This window comes from Coregonus clupeaformis, chromosome 27 (genome assembly GCF_020615455.1).
Source record: "Coregonus clupeaformis isolate EN_2021a chromosome 27, ASM2061545v1, whole genome shotgun sequence".
Classification (NCBI taxonomy): Eukaryota; Metazoa; Chordata; class Actinopteri; order Salmoniformes; family Salmonidae; genus Coregonus; species Coregonus clupeaformis.
In genome coordinates, this window is record NC_059218.1 from 37,440,341 (window position 1) to 37,465,011 (window position 24,671).

The following is a 24,671-nucleotide window of genomic DNA, read 5'->3' on the forward strand; positions in this document are numbered from 1 at the left end:
AAATAAAATTAATAAAACATGACCAATCAATCAATCAAATGTATTTATAAATGGGAATGGGAAACTGGCGGCCCGCAGGCCCCTCAATTTCAACTAAATGTTTTTTGGAACTCAGAAGGGGTCTCAAGTTACTGTTGCGTGTTAGAATAGTAGAATACACAAAGTGAAATTTTGAAATGTGGTTGTGCATCAGCATTTTCTCTCTTGTTATGTCAGTCAATGATAGTCAGTTAATTAGCCCATGTCAGCATTTTTTGGGGGGTTTGCTAAGTTATTTTAGCGGCCAGCCATCTAAACTTGTTAACATGGACGAAATTAACGGCCCCAGGGTCCCCATTGACTTTGTTAGTCAGTCACTCAGATCTAATATTAAACTGCAAAAATGTCTCTCCACCCTGTGGCAAAATGTGTAGAATTGCAGGAAATTAGTCATGTGGGGCCACATTTGCTCACGGGTCTGCAAGATGGGTACATTGTGTCCTCCACCCCCATCAAAGTTGCCCATCCCTGTTTCAAACAATGCAGCAATTACATCGAATTACACTAGAATGCCATAGCACACTTCACAGACAGATGCAGCAACCGTCTGAGCGGTTGGCTTCTGAGTCCTCACCCGCTACGGACTTAAGCCGACTCTGCTTTGGTCTGACCCACTACAGGCGGTCCGGCAAGTACCCAGCAGATGTGTTCATATCCAGAGTTTTACATATGTCTATCACAGGAGGCTGGTGGCACCTTAATTGGGGAGGACTGGCTTGTGACAGGAGCGGAATGGTATCAAATCCAAACACATGCTTTGATGCCATTATTATGAGCCGTCCTCCCCTCAGCAGCCTCCACTGATGTACAGTGCATTCGGAAAGTATTCAGACCCCTTGACTTTTGCCAGCATTTTGTTACGTTACAGCCTTATTCTAAAATTGATGAAATTGTTTTTCCCCTCATCAATCTACACACAACACCCCATAATGACAAAGCAAAAACAAGTTTAGATTTTTTTTCCAATTTATAAATAATAAGAAACTGAAATATTACATTTACATAAGTTTTCAGACCCTTTACTCAGTACTTTCTTGAAGCACCTTTGGCAGCGATTACAGCCTCGAGTCTTCTTGGGTATGACGCTACAAGCTTGGCACACCTGTATTTGGGGAGTTTATCCCAGTCTTCTCTGCAGATCCTGTCAAGCTCTGTCAGGTTGAATGCGGAGCGTCGCTGCACAGCTATTTTCAGGTCTCTCCAGAGATGTTCGATCGGGTTCAAGTCCGGGCTCTGGCAGGGCCACTCAAGGACATTCAGAGACTTGTCCCGAAGCCTGATCTGTGTCTGGTGCCAACCAGCCATTATTATGAGCCGTCCTCCCCTCAGCAGCCTCCACTGATGTATATTAACATCTCTCTCTAGGCGGCAGCACGTGATGTCTGAGAGAGACAGAAAAAAGGAATGACTCAACAGGCTAGATGTATGATCCTCTCTCAGGACTGGTGGAGATCTTATCTGATCTGTGTCTGGTGCCACCCAGTTGTACATCATACTGTGCATGCCAGAGCTCAGAGGACCATCTCCAAGACTTCTAGCAGGTTCTAGAACTCACCATGGCACAACAGTAGTGGCTATACAAATAACCATCTCTAATCAATAGCATGTACTATGCAAATACTCATGTAGTTAAGGCAATGCAGGCACTTACGACAATATCAACAACATGCACAAACCTGCAAGATAAAAAGTACTATTACAATACAGTTACACTTGTAGGAAAGTAGCATCAAGTACTATAAGTAACTAAGCATCGTTTAGCAGCACTAAAACCCCAATGGTAGGCCCCACAACTCACACTTTCTTAGATGCTCAATCTTCCTAGTAAACACAATCAACTTGAGTCTTCTTCTTCTGACGACTAAAACACTCTGACCTTGGGTTGGAGGGGTCAGAGTCCAAATGTCCATTCTGGCACGCTGATTGGTGAAAACCAGGAGGCTATGATAAAGACATTAAAAAAATGAACTGTGGGGAAAGTCAGATGCGCAGGTATGGACTTTACATTTTTACAGATTTTAAACATGACATGAAGGCCATAAAACATGACCAAGATTTTAAACAATGCAGCAATTACATCGAACTACAGTAGAATGCCATAGCAATCTCAAAGTGCTTAAAATGTAAATTAATTAATAATGAAATGGCAAATTGAAATAAAAATCAGAAATGTGAGATCTGGAAGTCAGAATCAAAGCAGTTATTTGCTTGGGAGGGAGTGGGATCTCTGTTTTAACCAGGTAGTAGACGTAATATGGTCATGGTCAAATTTAGTGCGCTATATAGGGAATATAGGGTCCCATTTGACTTCCTGCTACATGGCTCGAGGATTCTCCATGGAAGATTTTCTCTTGCAGACTGGACATTCCCGATTTCCCTTTTGTCTCCAGTATTCCTTTAGCAGGCTTTGCAGAAGCAGTGGCCACAGGTCAGTTTGACAGGCTGCTTGAAGTCACCATTGCACAGAATACAGCGTGGAGGTGGAGGTGGAGATACGGGGATAGATTCTGCACCACCCATTTTCTCATCCAGTCACGATCACTCCTCTGTAATATCCTGTGAGGTTAGACGCAGTACTTTCACTTTTTAAAAATACGGTTTGTTCTCCTCAGCCACACTTTGAAAGCACTGTTTTTCACTCCTGAAATGCTGTCAAACTTTTTAAAAGCAAAATAACTTAAATGATTCAGGAGACACGTATTTTGTCCCATTGATTTCAAACCTAACCATCTAAAAATATTTGCCCACACCCAAGTCTCTCGAGCAAGATGTCTTACTTCCGCAAACAACTTTCTCTTTCGGTTTTATGGCGAACTACACTCAAAATGTGTACTGTCGCCACCAACGGGACGGGGGTAAAAAAACATTACAAAATAAAAATTAATTCCTTACGGGAAATTAACATTAATCCCAAAAGACTAAACAATTGTTTTTAATACACATACATTCCCACTCCTTCAGTCCTTCAAAACCACAAATACCTTGCTCAGGCTCTGGGGCTTAATTCTCTAGAAATGTTTGCTAATTTATAAAAAATTAAAATCAAAAATAAATTTACATAAGTATTCAGACTCTTTACTTAGTACTTTCTTGAAGCACCATTGGCAGCAATTACAGCCTCAAGTCTTCTTGGGTACAGTGATCTGGATAAGAACGTCTGCTAAATGACTTAAATGTAAATGTAAATGATATATAATAATAATAATAATAATAATAATAATACATAGAAAATAGAAAATAGAATACAAAATAAAAGTAAGAATAAAAACCACACAAGAATTACGATGAGAGTTAAATAACAAGACTGCAAGTATATACAGGTCAGTGCCAGTACCTTATTTAATGTTCAGGGGTACTGGAGTGGTTGTATATACAGGTCAGTGCCAGTACCTTATTTAATGTTCAGGGATACTGGAGTGGTTGTATATACAGGTCAGTGTCAGTACCTTATTTAATGTTCAGGGGTACTGGAGTGGTTGTATATACAGGTCAGTGCCAGTACCTTATTTAATGTTCAGGGATACTGGAGTGGTTGTATATACAGGTCAGTGCCAGTACCTTAATTCATTGACAGGGAATAAGGTGGAAATCCGGGAATCCTCCAACCAGGATTTCTAGAAAACCAGGGGATTTTGTAACCCTACTACTATTGTTATTCTCTGAGGTCATACGGTTCATCCACAAATCCAGGGAACTAAGGGAAACTTAGCCAGCAGATACGGCCCACTTGCTTATAGCTGCACTATAAGATACGGCGAGTTGCCCCCAACACACTTATCGAACATTTTACTACTTTACTAAAGAATGATCTACATTTTTCTCTCTAAACAAGTGTATTATTTATCTTAAGGCTTTCCTACTTGTATTTTCTTTAAACAATTATAGATCTAACTAAATTGGAAGATATCTACAACCTTTTCCAAATTTACCACCATTTTTTTGTTGTTGAAATATCTCCAAAAGTTGTGATGACACAGAGGCCATTTTTTGTTGAGCAAGAGCAGTGGCAGGCAGGGAAAGTGTTGGGGAAATAATTTGGTGACATCTTGTGGTCTTAATGTGAATTACAGGATGGGGGCCAGTTACCACAGGGGGCTAGTTACCCCCTAGTACCCTACAGGCAAACTTTCACGTGAGTTCCGCTGCTAACTCAAACAAGCACTTGCTTTCTGTTTCGTTATTGTTAGTTGACGTATTGTTTGTTACACAGGTAGTTTACACTTGAAACGTATTGAGTGATATAATAAAGTGAACTTACTTCTTTGCTGTGAAGGCAAACGAGCTGTGTTGTTATTGTGGCTCTTCTTCTATAATATTATCGCCATCCGCAAACAAACGTTAGAGATGCTGTTACCGCTCTATCTATCAATCACTTACCGCTGTGATGCATGCAAGAATAACTAAGTCCTTCGGGTCACAGATTTTTCCAATCCTTCAGAATAAGAGTCCTGTCCTGTATACTTTGTAAATGAATAATTAGGGCGGAACGGGGTATGGTAGTACTTTGAACGGGGTATGTTAGTAGGTGCCAGCCCCACCGGGTTTGTGTGTGTCAAAAACTGCAACGCTGCTTGGTTTTTCACGCTCAACAGTTTCCTGTGTGTATCAAGAATGGTCCACCACCCAAAGGACATCCAGCCAACTTGACAAAACTGTAGGAAGCATTGGAGTCAACTTGGGCCAGCATCCCTGTGGAACACATTCGACACCTTGTAGAATCCATCTCCTGACAAATGTAGGCTGTTCTGAGGATAAACGGGGGTGCAACATTAAGAAGGTGCTCCTAATGTTTTCTACACCCAGTAAATATTATCCATGTCCTTGTTAAGCCACGACTTGATAGGATAGTCTTGAACGGAGCTCGTCCAATTTGTTCCCCAGTGATTGTACGTTTGCCAATAAAAAGGAGGGTAGAGGCGGTTTATGTACTCGCCGACAGGCCTCTCTTACGCAGCCTTTTTCCTGTCCGAGTCTCGGGGATTAGGGCCTGCCCCGGGGTGAGCAGCAGTAGTGGTAATATCACTGTGGAAGCCAATCCAGAAAAAAAGCCATATTACAACCTATGTGTTGTGATAATTGCGTTGTTTTCTCTATAACCTGTTAGTTCATATGCCTTGACACGGTGATATATATATATAGGCCTAAGGCCGAGACAATAAGAAGACAGTGGTAGAATAAATTCAACCACATATTTGTTTCATTAGAAAACCGGAGAGCAACGTCTGTCCGGTGAAGTCCACAAAACATATTGCATATAACAAACAGTTACAAGACCTACAGCATGGTCAAGCAAGGTAATGTTTCCAACATTTTCGGACTACTAAACAACTATTGATTTAAAACCACAGAGAGTTACCGCAAGTCGCAAAGAAAACAGGCGCTGCCTCCACTATTCCAGCACCATTTCAACTTCAACATTTCAACATAATCTAATCACCTATGCTTAGTCTAATACAGTGACAACTAAAATATACCAAAAACGATTTAGTCCAATCAACGTAAGCTAAATATGATGTGGCTGTCCATGGTATTGATTTCTGTCTGTGTCTGTGTGTGTGTGTGTACGTGCGTGCAAGTAGAAAAAACCCCTACTTGTTGTCACGTCTCCTCCCGTTGCTCCCCTCCGGCGCTCTGATTCGCCGGTCTACTGAGCCACCGGTCTGAGCGCACCACCTCGGCAACACCGGAATGGAAACCCAATGCACCTTAATCCCCTCCAGCGCACCTTCATCTCATCACAACCACTATATAGCCCTGGACTGTTCTGGATGATGTTGTGTGTGATTGTTTAGCTTCATGTCATTTTCTCTATCTTTGTTATTTCTCTTTGTCATGGTTAAGTAAACCTTGACCTTGTTAATTCCTGCGTCTGCGTCCTGCCTCTTCGTATCCTCAGTATTCGTCACACTTGTAGAGAAATGCCAATGCCATCCTCCTCTTTCATGTTGCCTAAACAGTCTATGATTCTGTCATACAGTACACGCTTTTAGTTTCTGTTGTCCTAGGCTACCTGGCGAAAATACTTGCTCGCTAGCCTAACTTCCTTTCAGGGGCAATGATACACCAGGCCAGCTAGTCAACATTAGCTTACTACATATAGCTACATGTTGAACTTCCATCCTCTCAGGCCAGGGGCACAATGTATGAATTTATGGTTGGATCAGAATCGCTGTTATAATCATTGGCCAGTACGGAGAATTAAGTAAAACCACAAGTCCAAATCCCTATCTCCATTCATGGCTAATTTAGTAAAGGGACCATTTTAGCTAGCTAGCTAGCCACCAGAGGACAACAACACAATGAGATGTAACAATTCAAGTTTTTTTCTGTCAATAATTACGTTTGGCTTGTGATGTGATTGGTCTGAAGCCAATTCCAAACTGGCTTCCCTCTACACTTTTTTTTTGGTGTGCCAGGACCATTCATAGCTGAGCTCACTCAGTTTAGCTCAACGCTGATTGGCTTTTATTATTATTTATTTTTTAATCAAGGGAGGCCAAATGCTCGCTGACTTCCCTTGCATTCAATGCTATGGGCGGCAACAATGTCATACTCTTTCTGGCCAGACAGCATCAGATCGATACTCTACACATACTGAGACAGAGCGGTGCTGTTTCGTTTGCTCGGATGCTTTCTCCGGTGAGATAAATTTAGCCTCTATTGGAATTTTTTGTTAACTGCTTAGACAACATAACAAACCACTTATATGAATTATGCATGTTGTAGAATGAAATGCGTATATGCCCTATATGCCTATGGATTAAGAACCAATTTAACAATAGTAGAGACATTTCTTTAGTGCAAATGCTGTGGTTCCGAGAAAGGATGGTTCCCTCTAGCTCCCTGCAGCTGGTCTGGGTGTGTAGTCAAGGACATGGGATGGAGATACACTTCAGGAACAGATAGACCTGTATAGACCTATATTGTTTCTCGTTGCTTCTGAGTAACCTGATCACACGGTCAGGACAAAGAGCCTCAGAATGACCACAGTTTTTCAGTTCATCCTGTCTTTTACTATCTTCCAATGGTGCAGCTGGGTGGAGATAGGAGTAGCAACGGAACTAACGTTATCACTTGTTTATGCGCTATGACCCGATACACATAGCCTGACCCGATACACATAGCCACATACACATAGTCACAAGAAGAAACCATAGTGGCTCAAGGTCCAGGGAGGGTGGCTGTTTGGAGAAAGAGGGGGTTCCTATATAATATGAAAAGGAGACCAAGCAGACATGGGGATAGACAGGAAAGAAGCCAATTTTTCAGTAGACTATAAGTTAAAATTATATGTTGAACAAAGTTAAATACTTTTAGACTATAAATTTAAAACATAATTAATCACAAAGACAAGCAGTAAGACTAAGTGATACAGAGAGTGGTACAGAGAATGAGGAGGCCTGGAACAGAGCCAGGAGATGGAGGACATGGACCTGGGAAAAGGCCTGCTCATTCTTATTATGTGTGGGAAATATACACTATGCATGAGAACTGTACATGTCTGAGAACTGATTATACTGCTATGCATGAAGCCATGCATGAGGAATGTCTTAAATGTATATGGTTGAGAATGGGTTATGGACCTGCCATGTTTAAACCATATTTAAGTGTTGATTGATATGTTTTATAATGTGTTATGGGTTAGATGGGATGATTTATGTGCAAATGTATTTGTGGCTGGAGACTTTATGTGCAGAGGGGGCCTATCTCAGAAACTGCATGAGAAAGCTTGGTCCTGCCACTATTGTTTCCAAATCTGAATACATAGGAGGAAGAGAAGTCAGATTTCGCCACTATCATAAATTAAGAGAGTGGGCGGAGCGGTCAAAAGATGGAGACTTGGAGACAATGGTGGAAGAACTAAACAGGGAGGGATTAAGCTCAAAAGTATGTAAAATGTGCAGGAATAGAACTGTATATGAACTGAGGGCCAAGTGTAGGGAATTCAGTTGTGCTGCAGACCCACTTGGCTTTTGTTGCGTTGTGTAATAAAGTCTATCTTGATTCTACAATAACTCTGCAAGAACTTTGATTTTTAATAAGTATAGGGATACATTTCCACGACACCTCTTGCAAATTAGTTTTTTCTTTTTTTCTTTTTAATTTTTTTTGGGAAGCCTTGCTTCCCTTGGCATCCATGAATACACGTCACTGGTGAGCAGTATGTCCTGTGCTCAGACTCGTTGAAGGAGAAGTCTTCATCCAAATCAAAGTTAGTGATCGCTGTTCTGATGTCCAGAAGCTCTTTTCGGTCAGAGGAAATAATTGCAGAAACATTATGTAAAGATTAAGATCAGAGTTTAAAAAACACACAAAATAGCAGAATTGGTCAGGAGGCCGTAAAACGACTGCTATCCATTCCAGCACCATTCTCTTCTCCTCTCACGGGTTCTCTCTGACCTCTGCCTTGTTCTTGATGACAGAGGAGAAGCGGACCAGTTTTATCTCCTTGGCGTCCCGTCCTCGAGCGTCGTCCCACACATATTCAGGTGACAGCAGCTTGGTGGGCTTATTCTTCACCAGGTACCAGTTCAGATGACTCTCCTCCTGCCACACAGCCTCCACACCCACAGACTTATCCACCTAGAGGGAGGGGGTGGGGAAGAGGAGGGACAGGGGGGTTGAGAGAGAGAATGACTGAGTGAGTGACTACAGAGGAGATTGAGAGAGAGTGAGTGCCTGCCTGCCTCCCTGCGTCTGTGCCTACGTGTCGGAATGCATGCCTTTCTGTCTGCATGACTGTCTGTCAGGTATGAGTGTGTGAGTGTGTGTTTGCCTGCCTGCCTGCATGAGTACCTACCTCCAGGTGCTCCCTGCACGTCTTGGTCAGCCTGTGAACATCCTCCAGTGCTCCTCCGAATATGTTGGCCTGGTAGTAGAAGTCTCCCTGGTCCAGGGGTACATAGGCTGTGGAGACGTTCCGCCGCTCGTAGGGGTACTGGTTCCGGGGGTACCAGTAGAACCTGCAAGACACAAGACAATTTTGTATTGTTACGTAACCTTTATTTAACCAGGAAAATACCCTTACCAATGTCAGGGTGAAACTTTATTTGGATAGCCTGTAGAGCACCTACAGATGGACAAGCTACAGACTATCAGTAACATTTCAACTAACTATCTACTAACCCTAGCCCTAACCCTGAATTTAACCCTAGCCCTAACCCTGAACTTAACCCTTATCCTAACCCTGAACTTAATCCTTACCCTAGCCCTAGCCCTAACCCTTATTCTAAACCTAACCTTAAACTTAGCAAGCAGTTGCTTATCAACAGATAGTTTGTTGATAGTATGACCACCTGTAGAGTATCAACAGATGGAAAATCCATGTCACATTTTCTGGCCTATCCAGACAAAGAATTGTTTTTGTCTGCGATGGAACCCAGCCTGGGAGACAGTATATTAAGGGGGGCAGTCTAGCGAATCCAGGAGTTGTGGTTTCATCTCGCTGTGATATTCTCAGCCTGATTTAGAGCTCTCAACATGAAAAAATACTAAATAATTTCGTAGAATTGACACACGACCATTCTCGTGGTCACAGAGGGACGAAAGCTGATGTTATAACGAGTCTGCAGACATTCAAATGGTGTCTCTGCGTCGCTCAGAGAACTTGGTAGAAAATGCTCTGTCGTCAGTTATGAAAAGGGGACTCATTTGTACTGACACTAAATATGATCTTATTTGTTTTACAGTTATAAGAAAGGTGAAATCTTATAGCAAGTCATTTATAATTTCATTGTTACTATATTTAGAAAGCATTTCAGTTGTTTCAAGCCCTATTCCCCCACTTTCGTTGAATAGAGAGAAAATCATATATAATTTTAATATTTGTTTCTTGAGCTTGTGTCCTTAAATGTGAAGAATTTACAATTATGTTTACCAGAAAGGGGAGTTCCAGACCTTTCTAGAACTATGCAGCATTACTAGTTGTCCATCTCATGAAAAACAGTTACTTTTGGGTATGTCTATTTAGGAGTAAATCTACATTTCGCCATTATGTTCAAGTTAAAGGAGAAGTTATATTTTTTACAACCAATTTAAAAATACACTACTATGTGGACACCTGCTCCTCGAACATCTCATTCCAAAATCATGACCATTAATATGGAGTTGGTCCCCCCTTAGCTGCTACAACAGCCTCCACTCTTCTGGGAAAGCTTTCCACTAGATGTTGGAACATTGCTGCAGGGACTTGATTCCATTCAGCCACAAGAGCATTAGTGAGGTTGGGCACTGATGTTGGGCAATTAGGCCTGGCTCGCAGTCGGCGTTCAAATTCATCCCAAAGGTGTTCGATGGGGCCGAGGTCAGGGCTCTGTGCAGACCAGTCAAGTTCTTCCACACTGATCTCGACAAACCATTTCTGTATGGACCTCAATTTGTGTCGAACTGCCAGATGGTGAAGCATGATTCATCACTCCACCGCATGGTGATCTTAGGCTTGTGTGCGGCTGCTCGGCCATGGAAACCCATTTCATGATGCTCCCGACAAACAGTTATTGTGCTGACGTTGCTTCCAGAGGCAGTTTGGAACTCGGTAGTGAGTGTTGCAACCGAGGATAGACGATTTTTACGCACTACGCGCTTCAGCACTCGACGGTCCCGTTCTGTGAGCTTGTGTGGCCTACCACTTCGCGGCTGAGCCGTTGTTGCTCCTAGACATTTCCACTTCACAATAACAGCATTTACAGTTGACCTGGGCAGTTCTAGTAGGGCAGAAATTTGACGAACTGACTTGTTGGAAAGGTGGCATCTTTTGACGGTGCCATGTTGAAAGTGACTGAGCTCTTCAGTAAGGCCATTCTACTGCCAATGTTTGTCTATGGAGATTGCATGGCTGTTTGCTTTGATTTATAAACCTGTCAGCAACAGGTGTGGCTGAAATAGCTGAATCCACTAACTTGAAGGGGTGTCCACATGCTTTTGTATATGCAGTGCCTTTGGAAAGTATTCAGAAACCTTGACGTTTTACACATTTTGTAACGTTACAGCCTTATTTTAAAATGGATTAAAAAATGAATTAAAAAAATAATGCCCAGCAATCTACACACAATACCCATGATAAGGTGAAAACGGGTTTTTAGAAATTTTTCCAAATGTATTAAAAATTTAAAACAGAAATAACTTGACTGGAGTCCACCTGTGGTAAATTCAATTGATTGGACATGATTTGGAAAGGCACAGACCTGTCTATATAAGGTCCCACAGTTGACAGTGCATGTCAGAGCAAAAACCAAGCCATGAGGTCAAAGGAATTGTCCGTAGAGCTCCGAGACAGGATTGTATCGAGGCACAGATCCGGGGAAGGGTACCAAAATATTTCTGCAGCATTGGAGGTCCCCAAGAACACAGTGGTCTCCATCATTCTAAAATGGAAGAAGTTTGGAACCATCAAGACTCTTCCTAGAGCTGGCCACCCGGCCAAACTGAGCAATCGGGGGAGAAGGGCCTTGGTCAGGGAGGTGACCAAGAACCCAATGGGCACTCTGACAGAGCTCTAGAGTTCCTCTGTGGAGATTCGAGAACCTTCCAGAAGGACAACCATCTCCGCAGCAATCCACCAATCAGGCCATTGTGGTAGAGTAGCCAGACGGAAGCCACTCCTCAGTAAAAGGCACATGACAGCCCGCTTGGAGTTTGTCAAAAGGCACCTAAAGACTCTCAGACCATGAGAAACAAGATTCTCTGGTCTGATGAAACCAAGATTGAACTATTTGGCCTGAATGCCAAGCGTCATGTCTGGAGGAAACCTGGCACCATCCCTATGGTGAAGCATGGTGGTGGCAGCATCATGCTGTGGGGATATTTTTCAGTGGCAGGGACTGGGACACTAGTCAGGATTGAGGCAAAGATGAACAGAGCAAAGTACAGAGAGATCCTTGATGAAAACCTGCTTCAGAGCGCTCAGGACCTCAGACTGGGGTGAAGGTTCTCCTTCCAACAGGACAACGAGCCTAAGCACACAGCCAGGAGCGGCTGCGGGACAAGTCTCTGAATATCCTTGAGTGGCCCAGCCAGAGCCCGGACTTGAACCCGATCGAACATCTCTGGAGAGACCTGAAAATAGCTGTGCAGCAGTGCTCCACATCCAACCTGACAGTGCTTGAGAGGATCTGCAGAGAAGAATGGGAGAAACTCCCCAAATACAGGTGTGCCAAGCGTCATACAAAAGAAGACTCAATGCTGGAATCGCTGCTAAACGTGCTTCAACAAAGTACTGAGTTAAGGGTCTGAATACTTATGTAAATTTGATATTTCAGTGTTTTGTTTTTAATAAATTAGTAAACATTTCAAAAAAACCTGTTTTTGCTTTGTCATTATGGGGTGTTGTGTGTAGATTGATGAGGAAAAAACAATAGAATAAGGCTGTAACGTAACAAAATGTGGAAAAAGTCAAGGGCTCTGAATAATTTCCGAAGGCACTGTATGTCAGCAACGGTTATGGCTGAAGTAGCCAAATCCACTAATGTGAAGGGGTGTCCACATACTGTTGTATATATAGTGTATATACTGTACATGTAAATAGCATGTTATAGAAGGGTCCAGACACCTTTTTTGACCATTCTATAACATGCCATTTACTTCATAAATATAGATTTTTGGTTGTAAAAAATGAAACTTCTCCTTTAAATAAGTAGGTAAGTAAGTAATACCAGGGATGGATGCTGGCCCTTCAAGTAAGTATTACCAGGGGTGTATGCTGGCCCTTTAAGTAAGTAAGTAAGTAAGTAAGTAAGTAAGTATTACCAGGGGTGGATGGCGGCCACCAGTCTCCCCAGAGCCTCTGGCCCCACACGGCCTTGGAACTTCATGTCTACATCAAGGCAGAAGATGTAGTGCGCCTCCCGGTGGATGTGAACCTCAATGGCAGTCTGCTCCCAAATAAATGGTTGGTGGATGTTCAGTAGAATTTCAATCAATCAATCAAACAAACAACAAACAACAAATCAATCAAATCAAACAATCAAACAGTCAAACTTGATTGTCCTCAGATGTAAATTTGGTTTGCAGGCAGGGGTAAGATGATAAAAATACACAATCCACCGTCGACAACATTTCAACTTATTGGTTTGCACTAACCCTAACCATGTAGGCATATCCTCTTAATTAACTGTAACCCTAGAAATATGTTGCCTATTATCAACAGTTGATATTTTGTTAATAGTTGGGACATCTTTAGGGAACCACTACTACTACATTTTTACATTTTAGTCATTTAGCAGATGCTCTTATCCAAAGCGACTTACAGGAACAATTAGGGTTAAGTGCCTTGCTCAAGGTCTCATCAACAGATTTTTCACCTAGTTGGCTTGGGGATTCAAACCAGTGTGTAAGGGTTGGTGTGAGGTGTGACCCAGGTGTGGTGCAGGATAGATAGTAGGCAGTAGGCAGTAGGCAAGGATGGTGAAACAAGGATCTTTACTGGAGGTCCAAAAGCCAGGATACAAAACAACGGACTATACATGATAACAAATGAGGAGCACTTAGGTCTCCAAAAACAGGCTGACAACAAACAATACGAAATACTAACTCTGACTGGAAAAACACAACGACACAGGGAGAACACTTCTTCAGTACCTGTAACTCCATCACGTGCTCTGATACTGATACAGTGGGGGAAAAAAGTATTTAGTCAGCCACCGATTGTGCAAGTTCTCCCACTTAAAAAAATGAGAGAGGCCTGTAATTTTCATCATAGGTACACATCAACTATGACAGACAAATTGAGAAAAAAAATCCAGAAAATCACATTGTAGGATTTTTTATGAATTTATTTGCAAATTATGGTGGAAAATAAGTATTTGGTCACCTACAAACAAGCAAGATTTCTGGCTCTCACAGACCTGTAACTTGTTCTTTAAGAGGCTCCTCTGTCGTCCACTCGTTACCTGTATTAATGGCAGCTGTTTGAACTTGTTATCAGTATAAAAGACACCTGTCCACAACCTCAAACAGTCACACTCCAAACTCCACTATGGCTAAAGGACACCAGAAACAAAATTGTAGACCTGCACCAGGCTGGGAAGACTGAATCTGCAATAGGAAATTACAGGCCTCTCTCATCTTTTTAAGTGGGAGAACTTGCACAATTGGTTGCTGACTAAATACTTTTTTTCCCCACTGTACGTACTGCTTGACATCAAGGAACTAGCAGTGAAAACTGAGCAAGGGAACACAGGGAAGTGAGGGCATAAATACACAGGTGAATCAGATAGCCACAGGTGACACCAATAGGCAGATATCTAGTCACGACTGTGAGTGAGGAGGTGCCTATGGTTGTCGGAGGATGACACCTAGTGGGTCACTCCGGAACTGCGACCCACTCCTGTAACAGTGCCCTCGTGTTGGCATGGCGCCCGGCAGGAGATCGATAGCTCAGTCATAAGGCCTGTGAGGAGGGAGGCCCTTGGCATGCCTCTTACTAAACCCCTCCACCAGATCCCAGCGTAGGTCCACTGAACCCTGACGAGGAGGAAAAGTCTGGGCGTCTCTGGAGTTGGGGTTTCGGTTCCGGCTTGCTAGCACCCTCCAGATACCTAGCACCCTCCCGTTTTCCCGGCTTCTCCAGGCATGAGTCGCCGTGGTGACCTGCGTGGCCGCAGTTCCGGAAACGTCCCTGGGGCAGACCCTCTGCCTCTTCATTCAGGACAAGCGCGCCGCACCCAGCTGCGTAGCCTCCTCCTGAGGCTTCTCCTCACTGAATCGGCGGAAAGACTCCGGGCTGATAGGGAGACACGGAGGCGAGCCTTGCGTCATGCCTCTCTCGTACGCCCTCTCACGGCGCCTTTTTTCCACCCGCACAGAGAGGTCGACGAGGCTGTCCAGTTGTTCAGGCAGCTCCCTGAAGGAGAGTTCGTCCTTCATCCCCTCCGATTGCCCCTGCGCGTACAGGACAACCAGGACGGCCTCCTCCCATCCTGCCTCTCGAGCCCAGGTCCGGAACTCCATGGAGTAGTCCGCCACCGAACGGTCACCCTGCCAACAAGCCGTGAGCCACCTCCCGACCTTGTGCCTCGACTCCACCCGAGAGGTGTCGAACACCTTGTGGAACTCCTGGGTGAATTGGTAGGAGTTGGAGCACGCTGGAGTTTGGCTCTCCCACTCCGCGGTAGCCCAAGAAAGAGCCCGACCTGTCAATAGAGCCATAATGTAGGCCACCCGGCCCTGCTCCGTTGGGAAGGAGGAGGGTTGCAGGCTGGACATCAGGGAACACTGGGTGAGGAATTCCCTGTAGCCCTCTGGATGTTCGTCGTACGGTGGGGTTCTCGCGATGTCGCAAGCGAGACTGGAGACGCCGCAACTGACTATACACAAAAGCAAATTAGGAGCACATAGGTCTCCAAAAAACAGGCTGACAACAAACAATTTGAAATACTAATTCTGACTGGAAAAACAGAACGACACTGGGAGAACACTTCTCGAGTACCTGTAACTCCGTCACGTGATCCGACACTGATACGTACTGCTTGACATCAAGGAACTAACAGAGAAAACTGAGCAAGGGAACACTGGGAAGTGAGGACATAAATAAACAGGTGAATCAGATAGCCACAGATGACACCAATATGCAGATAATTAGTCCCGACTGTGAGTGAGGAGGTGCCTATGGTTGTCGGAGGATGACACCGAGTGGGTCGCTCCAGAACTGCGACACACTCCTGTAACACAGTGACCTTTCGGTTACTTACCCAACGCTCCTAAACGCTAGGCCTAAACTACTACTACTACTACTACTACTACTACTACTACTACTACTACTTATACTACTACTACTATTACTACTACTGCTACTACTATTACTACTACTACTACTACTACTACTACTACCACTGCTACTGCTACTACTACTACTACTGCTACTGCTACTACTGCTACTACTACTACTACCGCTACTACTACTGCTACTACTACTCCTATAATAATAATATTAATAGTTATCATTAATAATAAACTAAATAACTCATAATGAAGTAATGAGTGACTCCTGAGTGGCGCAGTGGTCTAAGGCACTGCATCGCAGTGCTAGCTGTGCCACTAGAGATCCTGGTTCGAATCCAGGCTCTGTCGTAGCCGGCCGCGACCGGGAGACCCATGGGGCGGCGCACAATTGGTCTAGGGTAGGGGAGGGAATGGCCGGCAGGGGATGAAGCTCAGATCGTAGAGCATGGCGTTTGCAACGCCAGGGTTGTGGGTTCGATTCCCACGGGGGGTATGAAAAAATACAATAATGTATGCACTAACTGTAAGTCGCTCTGGATAAGAGCGTCTGCTAAATGACAAAAAATGTAAATGTAAAAAAATTTAATAATTGTAATAAAGTGTGACCTGGATGATCTCCATGCGGCGGAGGGATATCTCCTGCCAGCGGTCGAACTTCGGCACGCTCACGATGCTGAGCAGTCTGCCGACACCAAGAGTCACGTTGCCAGGCACATCACCGGGCAGGTCGGTGAACACGTAATAGTGTACCTCCAGCCCCACCTGGAATCACATTTTAATTGATTTGAAGGGATGGAATTTGTAACGAATTCAGTCACATTACGTTTAATAAATGTAAATGTAATAACATTTCATTTAATCTGGACCAATGAAAACGATCACATGGGCAGGAGGACCTAATCCTACATCATCACTCCTACAGTAGTCTTTATAAATACGGTTCCAGAATTTTTCCTATTAAAAGCGTCTGCTAAATAATAATAATAATAATAATAATAATAATAATAATAATAATAATATGCCATTTAGCAGACGCTTTTATCCAAAGCGACTTACAGTCATGCGTGCATACATTTTTTTTTTTTTGTGTATGGGTGGTCCCGGGGATCGAACACACTACCTTGGCATTACAAGCGCCGTGCGCTACCAGCTGAGCTACAGAGGACATGGCAAATATACAGTGCCTTCGGAAAATATTCAGACCCCTTGACTTTTTCCACATTTTGTTAGGTTAGAGCCTTATTCTAAAATGTATTAAATTGCTTTTTTCCCTCATCAATCTACACACAATACCCCATAATGACAAAGCAAAAATACTTTCCGAATGCACTGTATAAATGCCATTTAGCAGACGCTTTTAAAAGGAAAAACACTTTTTGGGTGACTACATGATTCCATATGTGTTATTTCATAGTTTTGATGTCTTCACTATTATTCTACAATGTAGAAAATAGTAAAAATTAAGAAAAACCCTTGAAAGAGTTTGTGTGTCCAAACTTTTGACTGGTAGTGTGTATATATATATATATATATTATTATTATTATTATTATTATTATTATTATTATTATTATTATTATTATTATTAATATTATCCCTGGTCCTAACAGTCAATCAATTTGATAGATAGTTCTGGATTCTCACCATGAAGTGCTTCTCAGCTGACTCTAAGAAGTCACGGAGAAAACGAGTGTATCTGTAAAGATGGATAGACATGAAAAACATGTACATAAAAATGTGTGTGAAATGACAGAACTAAAGTTACTACATCTTCAACGATGGATAGAAAAATGAGAGAAGCATCTACAGTGGCCTGCGAAAGTATCCAACCCCCTTGGCATTTTTCCTATTTTGTTGCCTTACAACCTGGAATTAAAATATATTTTTTGGGGTGGTTGTATCATTTGATTTACACAACATGCCTTCCACTTTGAAGATGCAAAATATTTTTTAGGGGAAACAAACAAGAAATAAGACAAAAAAACAGAAAACTTGAGCGTGCATAACTATTCACCCCCCCAAAGCCAATATGTTGTAGAGCCACCTTTTGCAGCAATTACAGCTGCAAGTCTCTTGGGTTATGTCTCTATAAACTTGGCACATCTAGCCACTGGGATTTTTGCCCATTCTTCAAGGCAAAACTGCTCCAGCTCCTTCAAGTTGGATGGGTTCGCTGGTGTACAGCAATATTTAAGTCATACCACAGATTCTCAATTGGATTGAGGTCTGGGCTTTGACTAGGCCATTCCAATACATTTAACTGTTTCCCCTTAAACCACTCGAGTGTTGCTTTAGCAGTATGCTTAGGGTCATTGTCCTGCTGGAAGGTGAACCTCCGTCCCAGTCTCAAATCTCTGGAACATTGAAACAGGTTTCCCTCAAGAATATCCCTGTATTTAGCGCCATCCATCATTCCTTCAATTCTGACCAGTTTTCCAGTTCCTGCCGATGATAAACATCCCCACAGCATGATATAGCCACCACCATGCTTCACTGTGGATGGTGTTCTCGGGGTGATTAGAGGTGTTGGGTTTGCGCCAGACATTTTCCTTGATGGCCAAATAACTCAATTTTAGTCTCATCTGACCAGAGTACCTTCTTCCATATGTTTGGGGAGTCTCCCACATGCCTTTTGGTGAACACCAAACGGGTTTGCTTATTTATTTTTTGAAGCAATGGCTTTTTTCTGGCCACTCTTCTGTAAAGCCCAGCTCTACAGAGTGTACAGCTTAAAGTGGTCCTACGGACAGATACTCCAATCTCCGCTGTGGAGCTTTGCAGCTCCTTCAGGGTTATCTTAGGTCTCTTTGTTGCCTCTCTTATTAATGCCGTCCTTGCCTGGGCCGTGAGTTTTGGTGGGCGGCACTCTCTTGGCAGGTTTGTTGTGGTGCCATATTCTTTCAATTTCTTAATAATGGATTTAATGGTGCTCCGTGGGATGCTCAAAGTTTCTGATATTTGTCCCTGACCTGTTTAGAGAGCTCCTTGGTCTTCATGGTGCCGCTTGCTTGGTGGTGTTGAAGTCTCTTGGGCCTTTCAGAACAGGTCTATATATACTGAGATCATGTGACAGATCACGTGACACTTAGATTGCACACAGGTGGACTTTATTTAACTAATTATGTGACTTCTGAAAGTAATTGGTTTCACCAGATCTTATTTAGGGGCTTCATAGCAAAGGGGGTGAATACATATGCACGCGCCACTTTTCCGTTATTTATTCGTTAGAGTTTCTTTAAACAAGTAATTTTTTTCATTTCACGTCACCAATTTGGACTATTTTGTGTATGTCCAATACATGAAATCCAAATAAAAATCAATTTAAATTACAGGTTGTAATGCAACAAAATATGAAAAATGCCAAGGGGGATGAATACTTTTGCAAGGCACTGTACGTGCTAGGATTTTTTATATATTTTTTTGCATGTCAATTAAATACATGAAGAAGGTGAAACATTCAGGTTGTAAATAATCAATAATGTGAAACATTCAGGTTGTAAATAATCAATAATGTGAAACATTCAGGTTGTAAATAATCAATAATGTGAAACGTTCAGGTTGTAAATAATCAATCATGTGAAATATTCAGGTTGTAAATAATCAATAATGTGAAACGTTCATGTTGTAAATAATCAATAATGTGAAACGTTCAGGTTGTAAATAATCAATCATGTGAAATATTCAGGTTGTAAATAATCAATAATGTGAAACATTCAGGTTGTAAATCATCAATCATGTGAAATATTCAGGTTGTAAATAATCAATAATGTGAAACGTTCATGTTGTAAATAATCAATAATGTGAAACGTTCAGGTAGTTAAAAAACAAGACCTTCAGGTAGGACAAGCAAGTGTGCCAGCAGGGGGAAATGTGTATGTATAGATACAGCTAGAGACAGACTGCATGCTTATGACATGAGATTGCTTTATCCGGAAATATGAAGTAAAGGGTCCATATAGAGTTATGGTGTGTCCCAAACAAGAACCTATTCCCTATATAGTGCTCGGGTCAAAAAGTAGTGCACTACATAGGGAATAAGATGCCAGTTGACACACAACCATAGGGTTTGAATAATGCAGACAGGCAACATGAATGAGGTTATGATGTAGATAACGTCAACCAAAGATATTAACACATGAGGTTAATGCATGTGGATAGGTACCTGGTGAATGCATGTAGATAGGTGCATGGTGGATGCATGTTGATAGGTGCATGGTGGATGCATATGGATAGGTGCATGGTGGATGCATATGGATAGGTGTGTGGTGAATGCATGTGGATAGGTGCGTGGTGGATGCATGTGGATAGGTGCATGGTGGATGCATGTAGATAGGTGCATGGTGGATGCATGTTGATAGGTGTGTGGTGAATGCATGTGGATAGGTACATGGTGAATGCATGTGGATTGGTGCATGGTGGATGCATGTGGATAGGTGCATGGTGGATGCATGTGGATAGGTGCATGGTGGATGCATGTGGATAGGTGCATGGTGGATGCATGTTGATAGGTGCATGGTGGATGCATGTTGATAGGTGCATGGTGGATGCATGTGGATAGGTGCATGGTGGATGCATGTGGATAGGTGCATGGTGGATGCATGTGGATAGGTGCGTGGTTGCGTTAGTGGCAGCAGTCTTGACATTTCAAGTAGGTGATCACACACACACAGAGGAAGTATGTAACCATTGCCTTTGCAATAGGTTTCTACACATTAAATCTGTGACTTACTTCCCTACAGCAAATACAGTGGTAGCGATGGTGAGGTTGAGGGACCTGAAGGCCTCATCTATGACCTGGGGGTCGAAGGTTCCCTCCCAGACTATAGGAGCCAGCCATGGGGTTATAGTCAGAACGTCATTCCTCCTGAATAATAATAATAGTAATATTAATAATAATAGTAATAATAATACCTAGAAAATAAAATTTCCTGATGAAACTGTGTGTGCGTACTAGCTTGTTTTAAAGTATTTATGGTTTTGCAATAAGTTATAAGAGTGGTAGTGACTGCAGTAGAAATGGTAGTGGCTGGTTATAGTTTAAAAAGTAGGTAGATGAAAACATTGATTGATTGATTTATATGTGGGGATCTATTTTCTCATAATTGGATCTGTGTGTGATGAATAGCTTAGAAGGAATGCATTAATGATAAGCATAGATGGTTTGTACTATACTGATATAAATTGTTTCACATAACCAGCTGTGATTCATGTAAGGAACGTTAGGGGGTAGGACAGATAAGACTTGTATTTCTTACAGATACGAACACTGCCTCTTTGTTGTCTGTGAACCGTTGTCTGTGAACCGTTGTCTATTTACGGAAGGATTTGTAATGAGGAAGTCAGTTCTCTGAGTGCCCTGCGTGGTATTTCAGTGGACCCGTATATACGAACCTTCATACTTATCAGACATACATTTTGCATATAATAAATTTAGCTTGGATTGAAGATCTCTTGATTCTTATTCCAATACCAGATTTGAATTACGCAATTTCTAACATATATGAGCCATATTTTTGGTCAATGGCTCTCAGGTTCCCTCTTTGAAGTGAATTGAATCACTTTTTTTCCTATGGAATTAAGTATATTTAAATAGCTGTCATTTTCCCACATAAATATGACCAAATTCATATTTGCTTCAAAATTCTAAAAACTAAATTATACAACAATCAAATTATAGTAAATTCACTTTTTAGTACTAATGTGGATTGTAGTTTGAAAAAAAGCTGCACATTATACAGTATAAAGGAAAAATGTATATGTAAATTAACAATCTGTTTTTATATTTTTTATATTATTGTAGTACAAAAAGTATAAATACAATCACAAATATTTTCTCAACCAATCTAAGTTGCGGCAGTCTGCACATTTAAAAGTTGGTTTCGTGTTTATAGCTTGAATCGTTTAAGAGCTAAAGCAGGCAGAATAATAACAATATGAGTATGTAAGAAAGCTAGAGTGGTCTTGCCTTCAGCAAGCACACTAATAATAAACACCCAAAGTCACTTAACATATTCATCATGATAACCATCAAGATAAACAGCCATTAGTGGTAACACTTTGTGAAAAGGCATTATAAAGTACGTTATAAAGTAAGTATTTACTGTACTTCATAGTGTTTACCATAACGGTATAATTTAATATAGAATTCAAACAATAGAATACAGCTCTATTGTAATGTTGTCGTCTGCCTTCGCTGCCACTTACACTGGTTCCATAAGCTTGGCTTGCTTGCTCTGTAATCTGAAAAACACGGGGAGCACGTTTACTTTTTGCAGAAGCAGACTGGCACTCTGAGATAATAATAATACACATTTAAGGCTAGGACTTGCTTGGGGTACCAGTCTGTTTGTGACATCATGCCACTCCTTGTCATGTTTTTTGATGAAAAGGAGTGGCATGATGGCAGAAACAGATCTGGGACCAGGCTACGCTTAGTTGATTAAATAATGAAAAGTTATCAATAGTATAAAGAGTACAGTGCAGTACAGGTTCAACAGGTGTGTACAGTCAGAACCCACGCGTACTCACTCACCTGTGATTCACCACAACCTGGTGATGCACCTGGCGCCATGTTAACCCCTCATCATACTCACTGGGACCCTCACTGACAGACAAACAGACAGACGGACAGACAGACAGCCAGCAGAGAAAGAAAAGAGAGAGAGTGTGGCTCAGTTGATAGGGCATGGTGCTTGCAACGCCAGGGTTGTGGGTTTGATTCCCACGGGGGACCAGTACAAAAAAGTACGAGAATGTATGCACTCACTAGTGTAAAATGTAAAAATTTAATGTAACAGAGATTATTCTGTTTAAGCACCTGTCCAGGTAAACACACCTCAGAGGCTGATTGGAGTATTCCAGTACATAGTTCAGTAATCCTGGTATTATCTACTGGGCTTACAGTACCTCTGTAATTAGTGGAACAGTGATTTGTTTAACACTTTTTTGGTTACTACATGATTCCATATGTGTTATTTCATAGTTTTGATGTCTTCACTAGTATTCTACAATGAAGAAAATAGTAAAAATAAAGAAAAACCCTTGAATGAGTTGGTGTATCCAAACTTTTGACTGGTACTGTCACGTGGAAAAGTAAGTACACCCCCTAAAAGGTGGTCTTATTTTTATTTATTTCAACAAATAAAAACATATTTGCACACATGGATATTTGATCTAAATTCTAACCACATTCATTGATAAAGGTAACCCAATTTAACAAATCACAACAACAACAAAAATACTTTGAAAATATTATGCAATTAAAATGCAAATTACTTTGCATTTTAAAAATAAGAAATGGAGGGTTATGGAATGGCCGAGTCAAAGCCCAGATCTCAATCCTGTCGGAATGCTGTGGGGGGACATGAAGCGGGTCTGGAACATGACCCAGTTGAAGCAGTACTGTAAAGAAGAGGGCAAAACATTCCTCCCAGGTCGATGTAAGAGGCTGATACACTTACAAGTTACTAGAAACGGCTAAATGAAGTCTTTCAGACAAAGGGGGCAACACCAGCTATTGAAGCTAGGGGTGTACTTATTTTTCCCGCACTATGGAATTGCAATTCTGTTGATTTTTGATGAATAAATTATTGCAGAGTATAATCTTTTAGTGTCATTTGTTAAATTAGGTTACCTTTATCTGTCAATAGAGTTGAAGTGAAGATTACATATCTGTAAGGTTCTGTATTTGTTTTCTTAGTTCACCTTTTGTTCTTGTGCGTAGCCCTGTTTCTTTGTGTTCTTGAACGTAGCCCTGTCTTTCATTTTTGTTCATTGATTTCACCTGTGTTAGTTACTCACGTGGTCTCATTAGCTCCTTTATTTAGTTCAGTTCTTTCTGTTTGTGCCTTGTGAGGCATTGTTTGTTTTGACTCTACTAAGCCTTTTTATATCTCATTTGTAAGAACCAGTTATGGCCTTCAGTCCTCGTTTTTGATTCTCCTGCCTATTTGCCTACCTGTGTATGACCATTGCCTGCCTGTGACCACGATTCCTGCCTTTTGCGAAATAAACACCTGCCTCACTCTGCGCGTGAATCTACACCTTTTTCTCCCTGAGTATTCATTACAATATCTGTCCAAATAAAATACAATTTTACAGGGGGTGTAGTTACTTTTTCACATGAATGTATATACAGTTGAAGTCGGAAGTTTACATACACTTAGGTTGGAGTCATTAAAACTCGTTTTTCAACCACTCCACAAATTTCTTGTTAACAAACTATAGTTTTGGCGAATCGGTTAGGACATCTACTTTGTGCATGACACAAGTAATTTTTTCCAACAATTGTTTACAGACAGATTATTTCATTTATAATTCAATGTATCACAATTCCAGTGGGTCAGAAGTTTACATACACTAAGTTGACTGTGCCTTTAAACAGCTTAGAAGCTTCTGATAGGCTAATTGACATCATTTGAGTTACCTGTGGATGTATTTCAAGGCCTACCTTCAAACTCAGTGCCTCTTTGCTTGACATCATGGGAAAATCAAAAGAAATCAGCCAAGACCTCAGAACCAGACTTGTGTAGACCTCCACAAGTCTGGTTCATCCTTGGGAGCAATTTCCAAACGCCTGAAGGTACCACGTTCATCTGTACAACAATAGTACGCAAGTATAAACACCATGGGACCACGCAGCTGTCATACTGCTCAGAAAGGAGACGCATTCTGTCTCCTAGAGATGAACGTACTTTGGTGCGAAAAGTGCAAATCAATCCCAGAACAATAGCAAAGGACCTTGTGAAGATGCTGGAGGGAATAGGTACAAAAGTATATATATCCACAGTAAAACGAGTCCTATATCGACATAACCTGAAAGGCCGCTCAGCAAGGAAGAAGCCACTACTCCAAAAACGCCATTAAAAAGCAAGACTACGGTTTGCAACTGCACATGGGGACAAAGATCGTACTTTTT

The 24,671-nt window shown here is 41.8% G+C and overlaps 1 protein-coding gene and 1 long non-coding RNA gene across 4 annotated transcripts in view; both read right to left on the reverse strand.

The window, feature by feature from the left end:
* Nucleotides 1-1,241: 1,241 nt before the first annotated feature.
* Nucleotides 1,242-4,394, reverse strand: LOC121541270. Its single transcript, XR_005995736.1, has 3 exons — nt 4,298-4,394; nt 1,838-1,980; nt 1,242-1,421 (listed from the first exon to the last, which is right to left on the reverse strand). It is a non-coding gene; the product is annotated as an uncharacterized LOC121541270 (long non-coding RNA).
* Nucleotides 4,395-8,104: 3,710 nt separating this feature from the next.
* LOC121541271 (globoside alpha-1,3-N-acetylgalactosaminyltransferase 1-like) overlaps nt 8,105-24,671 on the reverse strand; it is a 32,231-nt gene continuing 15,664 nt past the window's right edge. For 2 of the 3 annotated variants that reach the window (XM_041850257.2, XM_041850256.2), the window contains 8 exons: nt 22,287-22,358; nt 21,959-21,994; nt 20,484-20,618; nt 17,399-17,450; nt 16,363-16,518; nt 12,784-12,908; nt 8,840-9,002; nt 8,105-8,622 (listed from right to left, as the gene is read on the reverse strand). In XM_041850257.2, coding sequence (XP_041706191.2) covers nt 8,422-8,622; nt 8,840-9,002; nt 12,784-12,908; nt 16,363-16,518; nt 17,399-17,450; nt 20,484-20,618; nt 21,959-21,994; nt 22,287-22,358 — 940 coding nt within the window. In that variant the 3' untranslated portion in view covers nt 8,105-8,421. The remainder of the gene's footprint in view (nt 8,623-8,839; nt 9,003-12,783; nt 12,909-16,362; nt 16,519-17,398; nt 17,451-20,483; nt 20,619-21,958; nt 21,995-22,286; nt 22,359-24,671) is intronic. The other variant, XM_041850258.2, reaches the window with a different exon arrangement.